The sequence below is a fragment of the Alosa alosa genome, chromosome 16 (assembly GCF_017589495.1).
Source record: "Alosa alosa isolate M-15738 ecotype Scorff River chromosome 16, AALO_Geno_1.1, whole genome shotgun sequence".
Lineage (NCBI taxonomy): Eukaryota > Metazoa > Chordata > Actinopteri > Clupeiformes > Clupeidae > Alosa > Alosa alosa.
Genome location: NC_063204.1, coordinates 11,320,537 through 11,334,851, shown reverse-complemented (window position 1 = coordinate 11,334,851; position 14,315 = coordinate 11,320,537). Strand labels below are relative to the sequence as shown.

The following is a 14,315-nucleotide window of genomic DNA, read 5'->3' as shown; positions in this document are numbered from 1 at the left end:
GATTTTCAACTTGTTATCAACTCAGACTTCTTCCTTTCTATCACTGCCATGTTTAATTTTTTCATGTGTGATTCATGCTAGGGTAAATTCATCCGTATTCACTTCGGTGTGAGCGGCAAGCTGTCATCAGCAGATATTGAGACCTGTAAGTAAATAAGCCCTTTTTCATCGCCTTCATCTGTGGAGACCAAAGGTATGGCTTGAAAGTTAATTACTATTCAATCCCCCAGATCTGCTGGAGAAGTCCCGTGTCACTTTTCAGCTCAAGGCTGAGAGAGACTACCACATCTTCTACCAGATCCTGTCCCAAAGGAAACCGGAGCTATTGGGTGAGAAATGCATGCATACTGTATCTCCAGTCATTTGTGGACATGAATGTGAAATAGGTGTCTACTCATTTGTTTCCTTAGCATTACTTGACCTATGGTCTTGCTTTCTTCAGAGATGTTGTTGATCACCTCCAACCCCTACGACTACGCATTCATCTCCCAGGGAGAGACACAAGTAGCCTCTATTTGTGATGCTGATGAGCTAATGGCTACTGATGTGAGTAGCCTGCTTTCACATTTTTCCCATATACTCATACAGAGGTACAGTATGTTGGGGACTGTAATTACTAAATTAAATATTTGATTTGTTACAGGATGCTTTTGATGTGCTGGGCTTTACTCAAGAAGAGAAGAACGGTATTTACAAGCTGACTGGATCCATTATGCACTATGGCAATATGAAGTTCAAGCAGAAGCAGAGAGAGGAGCAGGCAGAAGCTGATGGCACTGAGGGTGTGTATTCATTTTTCTTGTTGGACGTAATACCCACATGTTACAGATAAATATGGGTAGAGAAGTGTAACTTTGATATCTTCACTCCAGATACCGACAAAGTCGCTTACCTCATGGGCCTGAACTCTGCTGATCTCATCAAGGGTCTGTGTCACCCAAGGGTCAAAGTAGGAAATGAGTGGGTCACCAAAGGACAGAGTGTAAACCAGGTAATATCAGAATTCAGAATCAGAGCTCTTGTGATATTATAGTATAATAAGTATTATAAATATTGATAGTAGTTAAATACACTGAGGGCCAGATATACATACATTTGCAAACTTAGCGTTATCAGCGGCATGGACAAACCGCAGATAGCGAACGCTGTGGTATGTGGTATTTATCAAACTTTCACTTCATCAGGTAATCTGCGCCTTTCTCCGCCCCCTACCGCAATTTACGAATGTCCACAACTGAACGGCATAGCCTACATACAAGCGCAGTTGAGTTAACTGATGACAACATTAAAAAGAATCAAACATTTAGCGATCATAAAATAATACAATACATGATAAGATGTCATCAAGCAGGGAGATAATGAAGATCAGTAGTTCTACTCAAACTACTTGTGCACGTAGACTATGGAAGATTGGTCATATCTAGCAAGTAGGAAGGTTTAAATGGACGGATGGATGGAAATTGACGCGTTTAACTACAATTTGGATGAACACCTGCTTTTACAAGGCGGACTTGCGATTTCACGGTCAGTTTTTGTACATACCACTTCCCCTCCCATCTCTTTTACGGTAAACTCCCACTTTCCCCTTGACCCTCCCATGAATGCATATGCATGACACGGAAAAGCGCAATTTGCCATTTTCAGCTCTCCCGACAGACAGTCTGCACCTTTACCTCAGTGCGGCCTGTTTGTATATACCTCGCCATGATTTTACACACACGTTGCGAAACAAATACGCCTGAAGTGGGCGCAAAAGCCCTGCGTCCCTAATGTGTTATGTGTACAAGGTATGACAATTAAAGGTGCACTATGCAATATGTTTTACCTTAATACAACCTCTACGAAGCCAATTTGATGGTAAACAAATTTGTAATAGGGGAATCATTCAGGTCGCTAGTAGAACCAGCAATGCAACTTCAAGAAATACCGTAGATATAGCTCTTTGGGAGTTTTTGCTTGTTGTTAGAATGTCCAGCAGGTAGTATTCCTGCAATTCATTTTAAATATTGTTGATACATCAAGTCATTGATGTGTTATGTACAGAGTATAGATATTAAACAACAGGGTATATCATAAACCCATGCCTGTTTAAAGGAACACACCGACTTTTTGGGATTTTAGCTTATTCACCATATTCCTCAGAGTTAGATAAGTCGATACATGCCCTTCTCATCTCCGTCTGTGTAGTTACTCGGTCTGATGCACCCACCACTAACGAAGCTTAGCACAAGTGTCTTGAAATGGTCGGTTCAAATATCCTACACCTTCCAATAGTGACAAAAGGACGCCAAAATTTAGATTTTTATATTTACAACGTGTACAAATAACAATGTCAAATGAGACACGGCCATTTTGTAAGCATATACTGTACATACGTGGAATGTTTTCATTCAGCCAAAGCACTGCTCCTTGGGGTTTGAAGAAGTAACAACGGAGCTTTTCCGGTGTTACCTACAAATCACTCCGCCCATGTAGCAGTGTTTCGCCTGAATATGAACATAGTACCAAGTATGTATACGCTTACAAAATTGCTGTGTCTCATTTGACATTATTATTTGTACACGTTGTTACTATACAAATCACAGCATGTAAATAGGACATTTTTGGAGTTCTTTTATTACTATTCATTTCAATCTAATTCAATCATTAGTACAGCTGTCACACCTCATTCATTGGTATTTTTCATGTTGATAATTTCCCCCTTCATCTTTAGGTGTACTACTCTATTGGAGCCCTGTCCAAGTCAGTGTATGAGAAGATGTTCAACTGGATGGTTGTCAAAATCAACCAGACATTGGACACCAGACAGCCTCGCCAGCACTTCATTGGTGTGCTGGATATTGCTGGATTTGAAATCTTTGATGTGAGTCCTAAACCTAAGACAAACACTATCATTTAATTAAAGTATACGGTATAATATTAACAATATCCCCATTATCTTTCAGTTCAATACTTTTGAGCAACTGTGCATCAACTTCACTAATGAGAAGCTGCAGCAGTTTTTCAACCACCACATGTTTGTGCTGGAGCAAGAGGAGTACAAGAAGGAGGGCATTGAATGGGAGTTCATTGACTTCGGCATGGACTTGGCCGCTTGCATCGAGCTTATTGAGAAAGTGAGTGACACTTTATTTACTCACATATTTCTTTGACGGTAGAGATATTATTTATGTGGTTGTAAAATGTTTTTAATAATCATGCTTCCATATTCTTTCCTCCCTAGCCCATGGGTATTATGTCCATCCTTGAAGAGGAGTGCATGTTCCCCAAGGCCAGTGATTCAACATTCAAAGCTAAGCTTTATGACAACCACTTGGGCAAAAATGCCTGCTTTCAGAAGCCCAGGATTGTCAAGGGGAGACCAGAGGCCCATTTCTCTCTGGTTCACTATGCTGGCACTGTTGATTATAACATTGGCAACTGGCTAGTGAAGAACAAAGACCCTCTCAATGAGACAGTGGTCGGACTCTTCCAGAAGTCAACTCTTAAGATGTTGTGTGCTCTCTTCGCCAACTATGCCGGTGCTGAATCAGGTATTCTGTCAATCTCTTACTAACTAATCCTATTACATTAATGAATCAACATCATGTTTATGTGAAGAGCTGATGGACATGTGATATTTTAATAGCCGCTGAGTCTGGTGGTGGTGGCAAGAAGAAGAAGGGTTCTTCTTTCCAGACTGTATCTGCCCTTCACAGGGTAAGTGTGGTAGTTAGGTTAATATACTAAAGCAGGGGTTCCCAAGGAGTGACCCTACCTTGATGTCACAAAATGTTGGCGACCCCAAACATTCACATGTTGCGAGAGAGAGCACAACTAGTCTCTGCTATAACATCCAGACGCTAGCGTTTCGTTAGCCTGCCTCTGTGCTGTGGATGCAGGATGTAAACTGATCCTGCTTCGGTCGGCAGGTACGATACACTGAACTTGCAAGCGGGATATTCTTCCTACAGGCAGTAGAGAGAGTCTTCATTCGCCCTGTAATGAGTCATTTAACCATATACCGACTTACGAAGATGAGTAATTAACACGAAAACGTTGCCTGGTGTCCCTTTAAGTATATATAGATCAATGGGCCAACTGGGATTCTGTGCAGTCCGACTCAATTTTTTTTTATTTAAATGTCTGAACTACAGGAGAATCTCAACAAGCTGATGACCAACTTGAGGTCAACTCACCCCCACTTTGTGCGCTGCATCATCCCCAACGAGACCAAGACTCCTGGGGCCATGGAGAATCCTTTGGTTATGCACCAGCTGCGCTGTAACGGTGTGCTGGAAGGCATCAGGATCTGCAGAAAGGGCTTCCCCAACAGGATCCAGTACGGAGACTTCAAACAGAGGTAGGGTCAACATTGCTTTTAATGGAGAATTTTGGCATGTTGTTGTTAGATGTCTTTGCATATTTCAATCAGGGGAAAAAAACAAGACTCAGTGCTGTATTTAGTTAGCTATCAAGCTAATAGTGAGAATGGCTAGGTGGCAACAATGCTTTCAAATGTAGGTGGAAGCTAAAGACAAAGCTCAGCATGTCTTTAGAAGTACCAGTCAACATGTGAAGAGTTCAGATGCAAAATCCTCTAAATCCAACTGACCACTTTTCCCTCACAAAGGGAAGTAGCGTTTAGAGGCTTTTCCCTACAAATCAATATTTCAAACCAGGAAGAGAGAGGTATTTAGTAGGTTTTGAAGCGAAATTATTTGATTAACGTATACTATGGGACCTATCATGACAGTCTAAAGTGCATCGTCACTAGTCAAAAGCTTATTCAAATTTAGTAGGATGTCCGGTGCACATTGGGAGTGTTTTCGTTATCGTCGAGCACATGGCGCAACAAGGTGTTCCTAGGTTTCTTAATCAGTCATGGGTGTGTTTGGGGCGTAACATCATTTAAACCAATGAGAATAACATCTGTTATTCCCTTTAACGGCGCAAAGCATGACCTCAAAGAATACATCGGCATTTTGACAGTCAATGGCACATTTGAAGGAGTCTGCTTGCGAGACCGTATGGAACAGTCATTCCACTAAACCATGCTTTACTAAAACCTAGCATAGCCTTTACGCATTTGCACTCATCTATTATTTGAACTCATTGGCAAAGTAAAACTAACTTCACCATGGTATCAGTCAACGACAAGACAGTTATACGCAGTGGGCTCTGTCTTGCCGTAGCGCAATTGACTATACACTGGCGCTTTCCGGCGCAAACATTCCCTGATGCTATTTTGCAGATTCAGAAAACAATTCCCCCACAGACCAGGAAAAACCTAGCCTAAAGTCAGTGGCGCGCTATTCAGATGCTATTTTAAGGGCGCATGCATGGCCACAGGGGCGCCTGCAGGAATGAATGCATGCAATACACACCTATCTACAGACACCCCTGTGAACGCACTGAAACATTCAAAGCATTGATAATATTTGTCCATTTCCCGGTTTCGTTTGTGCGTTGGTCGCCTTTATACAACATCCACATGCAATATCTTTACAACACCTAATAACGACCTATTCATTTGGACACCTTAATAAAGGTCCTATAAAGGCTAAAGTTACCTTTAGTTTTGTCCCAATTTACAGTTACGGTTTATGGCTTTAAACATCATGTTAGCTTTAATATCAGCCTATAATCATTATACCAGCTGTAACGCTAATGTTTTGACAAGCACCACAATTTTGCCTACCTTGCCCATCTGAAATAACTCCCTTCTTTTACCCATCATCATCTTCTCACTAACCATTTGCCTTTCCCTCCTCCTCCATCACTTTCTCTCTCTCACTCCATCCCTTTCTCTCTCTCACTCCATCCCTTTCTCTCTCTCATCCCTTTCTCTCTCTCACTCCATAGCTTTCTCTCATTCCATCCCTTTCTCTTTCTCACTCCATAGCTTTCTCTCATTCCATCCCTTTCTCTCTCTCACTCCATAGCTTTCTCTCATTCCATCCCTTTCTCTCTCTCACTCCATCCCTTTCTCTCATTCCATCCCTTTCTCTCTCTCACTCCATCCCTTTCTCTCTCTCACTCCATCCCTTTCTCTCTCTCACTCCATAGCTTTGCTGCCTCCATCCTTTGCTCCCTCCATCCTTTAGTTGTTTTTAAAAACGTTTTATATCCATGATGGCCTTGAAGTCTTGAGTTAGTGAATTAGCTTACATCAATTTATTGTGTGCTGATAACCAGCAACCATAGATAGTAAAAGAAAGTAGCTAGTAGCCTACAACTTCTGTAATTGCTGCGTCCGTGCGGTGTTATTCTCTCTCCTGTTCAAACAAAAGTTGTGCGTGCATTAAGTTGATTTTGATAACGTCTTTACAAACTTCACTTTACAAAAAATATTGTAAATAGCCTACTATGCAGATACTGTGCAGAGTTGGGAAGTTATAGTAGGTCAACTTGGTGTGAAGACACATATAGAGGAAATTGTCTCTCGTTGTTGAGTTGCCTGATGGTAAGCACAGTGCATACGGCTGGACACCTGCTTGACCATAATGTAGCGTGTGCACAAAGCACATACACTTTTGCTCCTCTCATGGACACAGCAGTTCCCATTTCTGCTAATCATACATAAGGAGACTGTTGAACTGCATGCCGATGCCACTTACCCCAAATGCCCAAGCAGCAGCACAGGAGAGGAGAGCTTATCTAACAGAAGTACATTGCAAAAATATCACCATGCATTCATAGTGATTCAGTTATAGTGAGCCCAAAACATCGAAAATTATGTCTTTGTGACATTTTGTCAAAAAGAAAAATAAATAGCAAACTGTTCCTAACTGATCAGTCCTTGCTGTGAACGTTCCTGGCTGCGCCTGACAAATCCGCCATAATAATAGCAATCTGCCATGGGACAAGCGCACCTGTTGTTAAAGGGAATGTGAGACGCTTTGATTGGTTTATTGCATGTTACGCCCAAACCACACCCATGAGTAATGTAGCTACTTCGCTACAGCAAAGATACTGGCGTTTTATTAAAACAGAGATCATTAAAATAGAGCCCAGTAAGTTACTTTCACTATTGACTGACAATGGGTTACCATTGAAAACATAGGCTGGAAAAAGCAACACTTACCCTAATATTTTTTTCGAATGACTGAATAAAACAACGTTTATCCTGCAGAGGAGTTGCTTATATCTCGTGATAGTGCGTCTTCAGCTGTGCTCTTGCCTAATCACTTTTAACCATCATTTATTTGCAAATGCATTGTGAGATGTATTTCGTAATATCTTTATTCTAATTATGTTTCCCATTGTAGCCTAATCGTGTAATTTCTAATGTTTTGCATGGATGTGCGCTGGTGCGCGTTCATGGAGGATAGAAGGATGGTGCGTTGTGCATCCGCCAATATGACTGTTGACAATGCGCTCTTAAAATAACATATTGAACTTGCCATAGACTTCTGACCAGGTTTCTCTTGGTCAGTGGCGTAATGCGTTTTAGGTGGTGTACAATAGCGAATAGCCTGTTTGCCTCTGTAAATATTAGGAAACTGTATTAAACCCATGTCTGTCACATGCTTCTGTCTTTCTTCCGAACAATTGCGGCGCTCCCAGTAGCAATTGTCACACATAAACTCTCTCCTCAATAGACACAGGTCTATCTATGCAAGAATCACTTCTGCGTTGTTACATAGTAACAGTAAGTTGAAAGCCCACCCATTGCTTTTGGATATAAACTGTACATATCTGGACAATCGACTAGTAAGGACTTGACAGGAAGCAGCGTCACTGTTTGGAAGAAAAACATGATAGCTAACTCAATAAGGCACTGACATAATTCTCCTTAAAGGTAGGTGTCTTACCAAATTAGCAATACAGCATACAATACAATCATACTTCTTGGTTTTAGATACCGTATCCTAAACCCCAATGCCATTCCTGAGGGCCAGTTCATTGACAACAAGAAGGCAGCAGAGAAACTGCTGGGCTCCTTGGATATTGACCATGAGCAGTACAGGCTTGGGCACACTAAGGTATTGAGGGTTTCAACTAAAATCTTGTATATTGACACACAAGTAGACTCTGGTATGTCATTTGTCTTAATAGATGAAGATTTAAGCTATAATCATATAGTAAAATAGGCTGTTATACGTTACCTTTTTTGACTGTTATCAGGTGTTCTTCAAAGCTGGTCTCTTGGGTGTCCTTGAGGAGATGAGAGACGACCGTCTTGCTCTCATCATCACTGGTATCCAGGCTAGAAGCCGTGGACTTCTTGCCAGGATTGAGTTCCAGAAAATTGTAGAACGCAGGTGAGAATAACCTCTAAAAATAATAACAAATGATATCAGTGGTACTAGGTATTCATATACTTTTCCTCATTAGAGTTCTCCAATACCATACAAAGATACAATTTCTTTTTATATTTATTTTTAATTGAACAGAACCTCTTAGGTAGAAATACTGCCTACTCTTCAGAAGGAATCATCAGAGAAAGACCTATTTAAACACAAATTATATTACAGGGACTCACTGCTGGTGATCCAGTGGAACGTCCGTGCATTCATGGGGGTCAAGAATTGGCCATGGATGAAGATGTTCTTCAAGATCAAGCCCCTGCTGAAATCTGCTGAGGCTGAGAAAGAGATGGCCAACATGAAGGAAGAATTCCTGAAGCTGAAGGAGGCCTATGCAAAAACTGAGGCTCGCAGAAAAGAGCTGGAAGAGAAAATGGTTTCTATTCTCCAAGAGAAGAATGACCTGCAACTACAAGTCCAGACTGTGAGTATACTCAACAATTTAACCAGCAACTATTTATTTTAACTATTAAAAGCATGTGGAAATATGGCAGATATAGTAGTCGTATCTACTTATATTTATAGCTATCAATCTATAATCTATTCGTCATCATAGGAACAAGACAGTCTTTGTGATGCTGAGGAGCGATGTGAAGGTCTGATCAAGAGCAAGATTCAGCTTGAGGCCAAATGCAAGGAGCTGACTGAGAGACTAGAAGATGAAGAGGAGATGAATTCAGAGCTGACTGCAAAGAAGAGGAAGTTGGAGGATGAGTGCTCTGAACTGAAGAAGGACATTGACGATCTAGAGCTCACACTGGCTAAAGTGGAAAAGGAAAAACATGCCACTGAAAATAAGGTCAGCAGAACTGAAAATCTTTCTAATCACTAAGGAAAACGTAATGAAAGTAATCAAGTCAAGTGATCAAGTAACCATTTGACAATTGTCTACTTTACTTTTAGGTTAAAAACTTGACTGAGGAGATGGCAGCTCTTGATGAAATCATTGCCAAGCTGACCAAGGAGAAGAAAGCACTGCAGGAGGCTCACCAGCAAACGCTGGATGACCTTCAGAGTGAGGAGGACAAAGTCAACACTCTGACTAAGGCCAAAACCAAGCTGGAACAGCAAGTTGATGATGTAGGCAATTAAAACAGGCACGTACAATATGTCTCACTGCATAAAATGAATGAAGACACTTACACAATTCCTTTTTCATCCTAAATAGCTTGAAGGGTCCCTGGAACAGGAAAAGAAACTTAGGATGGATCTTGAGAGAGCTAAGAGGAAGCTTGAGGGAGACTTAAAGTTGACCCAGGAAAGTCTCATGGACTTGGAGAATGACAAACAGCAGCTTGAAGAGCGGATGAAGAAGTACAAATCAGACACTAATCTATAATAAATAATAATTATACAGAGAAAACATAATATATCATATTCCATTGATATTTTTCATTGGCCTGTTTTAACACAGGAAAGACTTTGAGATCAGTCAACTTAATAGCAAGATTGAAGATGAACAAGCTATGGCTGCCCAGCTTCAAAAGAAACTGAAGGAGCTGCAGGTAAAACAAAAATAAAAATGTATTGTAAAGAAAACATGAAAAATCCATGTTTGTTAATAAAATGTTGAATAAAATGTTGTACTATTTCACTTTCTTTAGGCTCGCATTGAGGAGCTGGAGGAAGAGTTGGAGGCTGAGAGAGCTGCCCGAGCCAAAGTGGAGAAGCAGCGGGCAGACCTGGCCAGAGAGCTGGAGGAGATCAGTGAGAGGCTGGAGGAGGCTGGAGGTGCCACCGCTGCTCAGATTGAGATGAACAAAAAGAGGGAGGCTGAGTTCCAGAAGCTGCGCAGAGACCTCGAAGAGTCCACTCTGCAACATGAGGCCACTGCTTCCACACTGAGGAAGAAGCATGCAGACAGCGTAGCTGACCTTGGTGAGCAGATTGACAATCTTCAGAGAGTGAAACAAAAGCTTGAGAAGGAGAAGAGTGAGCTCCGTCTGGAGTTGGACGATGTTGTCTCCAACATGGAACAGGTCGCCAAGGCCAAGGTTTGTACAAAATGACTAAAGGAAGAACCTACTGTAAATAATGGGAATCACTGAAATCACTATACTGACAACAATTTTCAAGAAATAGTACATGAGAACAACATTCTATATTATTTTGTCAGACAAACTTGGAGAAGATGTGCAGAACACTGGAGGACCAGATGAGTGAATATAGAACAAAGGCTGAGGAAGGCCAGCGCTCCATCAATGACTTCACCATGCAGAAAGCCAAGCTTCAAACTGAAAATGGTAAGTCGAAATGGTAAAACAACTAACTCATTTGATACACATATCAAGAAAAAAAGAAAATAAGCATTATCATTGAGAAATGTATATTCTGTTCATCAAGGTGAGCTTACAAGACAGCTAGAAGAGAAAGACTCACTTGTTTCTCAACTGACAAGAGGCAAACAGTCCTACACACAGCAGATTGAGGACCTCAAGAGGCAACTTGAGGAGGAAGTTAAGGTATTCATAACTAACATTACTAACTGAGTTTTTCAATTCTTACTATTGTTACTCTACAGCTATGACACACTGATTCTGATCCTATCCACAGGCCAAGAATGCACTAGCCCATGCAGTGCAGTCTTCTCGCCATGATGCTGACCTTCTGAGGGAGCAGTTTGAGGAAGAGCAGGAGGCCAAGGCTGAGCTGCAGCGCAGTCTCTCCAAGGCCAACTCTGAGGTGGCTCAGTGGAGAACCAAGTACGAGACTGATGCCATCCAGAGGACTGAGGAACTGGAAGATGCCAAGTAAGGCCCCCTGAACTGACTGTGTATGTTTTGTTTTTTTTAAATCAATGTGTAGACATGGCATGTACATGTGTTACTCACTTTCTATTTATTTTTTCTCAGGAAAAAGCTGGCTCAGCGTCTGCAAGATGCAGAGGAAGCTGTGGAGGCTGTTAATGCCAAATGCTCCTCCCTGGAAAAAACTAAGCATAGACTACAGAATGAGATTGAAGATCTCATGGTAGATGTGGAGAGATCCAATGCTGCAGCTGCTGCTCTAGACAAGAGACAAAGAAACTTTGATAAAGTAAGAAAACAGACAAATGGTCAAAACACCATTGCCTGTATGCCTTAACATGATTTCCGATGAAGAAAAAAGATTTTTGCCTTAACAGGTCTTGTCTGAGTGGAAGCAGAAGTATGAGGAGTCCCAGACTGAGCTGGAGAGCTCCCAGAAAGAGTCCAGATCTCTTGGCACTGAGCTCTTCAAACTCAAGAACTCTTATGAGGAATCTTTAGATCACCTTGAGACCATGAAGAGGGAAAACAAAAATCTCCAAGGTGTGTTTGATCCTCCCTTAAAACAAAACGTACAGTATATGATTGTTGATGTTGTTGAAGTTACATCACACAACTAACTAATGATGGTCTGCTTTCCAGAGGAAATTTCTGATCTCACTGAGCAACTTGGTGAGACTGGAAAGAGCATTCATGAGTTGGAGAAAGTCAGGAAGACACTTGAGCAAGAGAAGGCAGAGATCCAGACTGCCCTAGAGGAAGCTGAGGTAAATTCATACAGATCAAGACAATCAGAAAACTAGTTTCCGTCATTGGTGGATAGAATAGGATCCTTGTGTTTAAAGAAGTATACAAATAAGCAGATTGTCATTTCATATATCACCACAGGGTTCCCTTGAACATGAGGAGGGTAAGATCCTCAGAGCTCAGCTGGAGTTCAATCAGGTCAAAGCTGACATTGAGCGTAAACTTGCTGAGAAAGATGAGGAGATGGAGCAGGCCAAGAGGAACCAGCAGAGAGTGGTGGATACCCTGCAGAGCTCTTTGGAGTCTGAGACTCGTAGCAGGAATGAGGCTCTCAGACTGAAGAAGAAGATGGAGGGAGACCTCAATGAGATGGAGATCCAGCTCAGCCAGGCCAACAGGCAGGCATCTGAGGCCCAGAAGCAGCTCAAGGGCCTCCATGGACATATGAAGGTAAAACAATGCAGCACAGACCCCCATAATTCCACTGTCAGGAAATCATTGACTGCATAGGTCTTATAGGAGTGCATTCCTAAACTTGATGTACAGTAACAGCTAATATTCACCTCTATCACTTTTTTTGCTCATTTCCTACCAAAGATTTTCCTCATAGATTTTTCCATCTTCTCTATTCACCTACTGGTAGTGGTACAGGTAGTCAAAGGTATCTTAAAAATAACCCATATACAGTATTAAGGTATATCCCATACATCCACATTTGTCTGAAAAGTGCAACTTTGCTTTTTATTTCTGCTCTAGGTCAACTATCTTTTTGAATAGATAGCTGAATACAGAGAAATACAAGTTTACATTTCTAACATGTGTACATTGCAGGATGCCCAACTGCAGCTGGATGACGCTCTACGTGGTAATGATGATCTCAAAGAGAACACTGCTATTGTGGAGAGACGCAACAATCTGCTGCAGGCTGAATTGGATGAGCTCAGGTCCCTGGTGGAGCAGACTGAGAGAGGCCGGAAACTGGCTGAACAGGAGCTGCTGGACGTCAGTGAGAGGGTGCAGCTGCTGCACTCTCAGGTAAAATCCTAAGCATGGTGGTTTTCAGATGTATTCATATTTCATCGATTATTTCACAATGTGACCCACACCATCTTGAACATTTCTGTCTTGTCACACAGAACACCAGCCTGCTGAACCAGAAGAAGAAGCTGGAGGGTGATACATCCCAGTTGCAGAATGAAGTAGAGGAGGCTGTGCAGGAGTGCAGGAATGCTGAGGAAAAGGCCAAGAAGGCCATCACTGATGCTGCCATGATGGCAGAGGAGCTGAAGAAGGAGCAGGACACCAGTGCTCACCTGGAGCGCATGAAGAAGAACATGGAGCAGACCATCAAGGACCTGCAGCACCGTCTGGATGAAGCTGAACAAATCGCAATGAAAGGTGGCAAGAAGCAGATCCAAAAGTTGGAGTCCAGGGTAAATGCTGCGTTTTTGCTTAAGAGCTTTTACTAATAATTACTAACTAGATATAATTACAGGTAGACATATCACATTTAATATCACAGTTGCAGGTAGACGTATCACCATTCATTCAACATTTGCTTTATTTGTCTACATTTAGGTGAGAGAGCTGGAAAATGAGGTGGAAATGGAGCAACGGAAGGCCAGTGATTCTGTCAAAGGAATCCGTAAATATGAGCGCCGCATCAAGGAGCTCACCTATCAGGTATATTAAATTATACCATATCAAAAATACTTTATAATACATAATGCTAAATGCTATCACAAAATTCACCCACCTCTCCTATCTGTAGACTGAGGAGGACAAAAAGAATCTGCATCGTCTTCAGGATCTGGTGGACAAACTGCAGCTGAAGGTCAAGTCCTACAAGAGATCAGCAGAGGAGGCTGTAAGTGAACATTTTAATCTCCTTAGTTTTTCCTTCTTTTCCTTGTTATCTACCATCATAGTTGAATCTATTAACTAAATAAATAATTAACAAAATACAATTCATTTGTGTGCACATTTCAGGAAGAGCAGGCCAATAGCAACCTGGGCAAGTTCCGCAAGCTGCAGCATGAGCTGGATGAGGCTGAGGAGAGAGCTGATATAGCTGAGTCTCAGGTCAACAAGATGAGAACCAAGAGTCGTGATACTGGTGGCAAGGTGAGAGCAACAGTTGCCACGGTATTGAATATGAATATATTAATATCACAGTCATAACCAGTAAAGACATATTTCTATAATACATTGCACTATATTTGCAGCCGTCAGCAGCACTAGGCTCTCCCACAGTGTTTAAAATCATTAATAATCATCAGGACTTAAAATTGGCTCATAATTGAAATGCTGGTAAAACGTGAAAGTGGCTGGTAGATTAATAGTAGTTCATTTTGACCCCTGTCAAATCATATTTATCCACATATTGCTGACAATATTTTTTTGCTGTATCACAGAAAGGACACGATGAAGAGTGAAGCTCTCATGATGGACATGAAAAGTGAAAAGTTCTTGTTTGCTGTGTTTTAGTTTTCAGTATGGAATGCATTCCAATACAATCACTTGAAAAGTG

General features: G+C 41.5%; 2 protein-coding genes and 1 long non-coding RNA gene across 3 annotated transcripts in view; 2 read left to right on the top strand and 1 right to left on the bottom strand.

Moving 5' to 3' along the window:
- The window catches only part of LOC125309866, a 22,327-nt gene extending 13,773 nt beyond the window's left edge, over nucleotides 1-8,554 (bottom strand). Inside the window, exons 1-3 of the long non-coding RNA XR_007196206.1 lie at nucleotides 8,468-8,554; nucleotides 8,091-8,259; nucleotides 4,179-4,330 (exon numbers count right to left, since the gene is read on the bottom strand). This is a non-coding gene — a long non-coding RNA (uncharacterized LOC125309866). The remainder of the gene's footprint in view (nucleotides 1-4,178; nucleotides 4,331-8,090; nucleotides 8,260-8,467) is intronic.
- The window catches only part of LOC125309850 (myosin-7-like), a 46,589-nt gene that overhangs the window by 4,579 nt on the left and 27,695 nt on the right, over nucleotides 1-14,315 (top strand). The gene's annotated exons all lie outside the window — the stretch shown is intronic.
- Nucleotides 1-14,315, top strand: part of LOC125309851 (myosin-7-like) — a 19,600-nt gene extending 5,285 nt beyond the window's left edge. Inside the window, exons 9-39 of the mRNA XM_048266978.1 lie at nucleotides 82-145; nucleotides 231-329; nucleotides 443-546; nucleotides 644-782; nucleotides 873-991; nucleotides 2,714-2,863; nucleotides 2,946-3,116; nucleotides 3,224-3,533; nucleotides 3,629-3,699; nucleotides 4,137-4,342; nucleotides 7,844-7,967; nucleotides 8,110-8,246; nucleotides 8,460-8,715; nucleotides 8,848-9,090; nucleotides 9,195-9,371; nucleotides 9,460-9,605; nucleotides 9,706-9,796; nucleotides 9,896-10,285; nucleotides 10,408-10,534; nucleotides 10,635-10,753; nucleotides 10,845-11,041; nucleotides 11,144-11,327; nucleotides 11,416-11,581; nucleotides 11,681-11,805; nucleotides 11,927-12,235; nucleotides 12,617-12,820; nucleotides 12,922-13,218; nucleotides 13,364-13,468; nucleotides 13,557-13,652; nucleotides 13,775-13,909; nucleotides 14,200-14,315. Of these exons, the coding sequence (XP_048122935.1) occupies nucleotides 82-145; nucleotides 231-329; nucleotides 443-546; nucleotides 644-782; nucleotides 873-991; nucleotides 2,714-2,863; nucleotides 2,946-3,116; nucleotides 3,224-3,533; nucleotides 3,629-3,699; nucleotides 4,137-4,342; nucleotides 7,844-7,967; nucleotides 8,110-8,246; nucleotides 8,460-8,715; nucleotides 8,848-9,090; nucleotides 9,195-9,371; nucleotides 9,460-9,605; nucleotides 9,706-9,796; nucleotides 9,896-10,285; nucleotides 10,408-10,534; nucleotides 10,635-10,753; nucleotides 10,845-11,041; nucleotides 11,144-11,327; nucleotides 11,416-11,581; nucleotides 11,681-11,805; nucleotides 11,927-12,235; nucleotides 12,617-12,820; nucleotides 12,922-13,218; nucleotides 13,364-13,468; nucleotides 13,557-13,652; nucleotides 13,775-13,909; nucleotides 14,200-14,220 (5,082 nt within the window). The 3' untranslated portion in view covers nucleotides 14,221-14,315. The remainder of the gene's footprint in view (nucleotides 1-81; nucleotides 146-230; nucleotides 330-442; nucleotides 547-643; nucleotides 783-872; nucleotides 992-2,713; nucleotides 2,864-2,945; nucleotides 3,117-3,223; nucleotides 3,534-3,628; nucleotides 3,700-4,136; nucleotides 4,343-7,843; nucleotides 7,968-8,109; nucleotides 8,247-8,459; nucleotides 8,716-8,847; nucleotides 9,091-9,194; nucleotides 9,372-9,459; nucleotides 9,606-9,705; nucleotides 9,797-9,895; nucleotides 10,286-10,407; nucleotides 10,535-10,634; nucleotides 10,754-10,844; nucleotides 11,042-11,143; nucleotides 11,328-11,415; nucleotides 11,582-11,680; nucleotides 11,806-11,926; nucleotides 12,236-12,616; nucleotides 12,821-12,921; nucleotides 13,219-13,363; nucleotides 13,469-13,556; nucleotides 13,653-13,774; nucleotides 13,910-14,199) is intronic.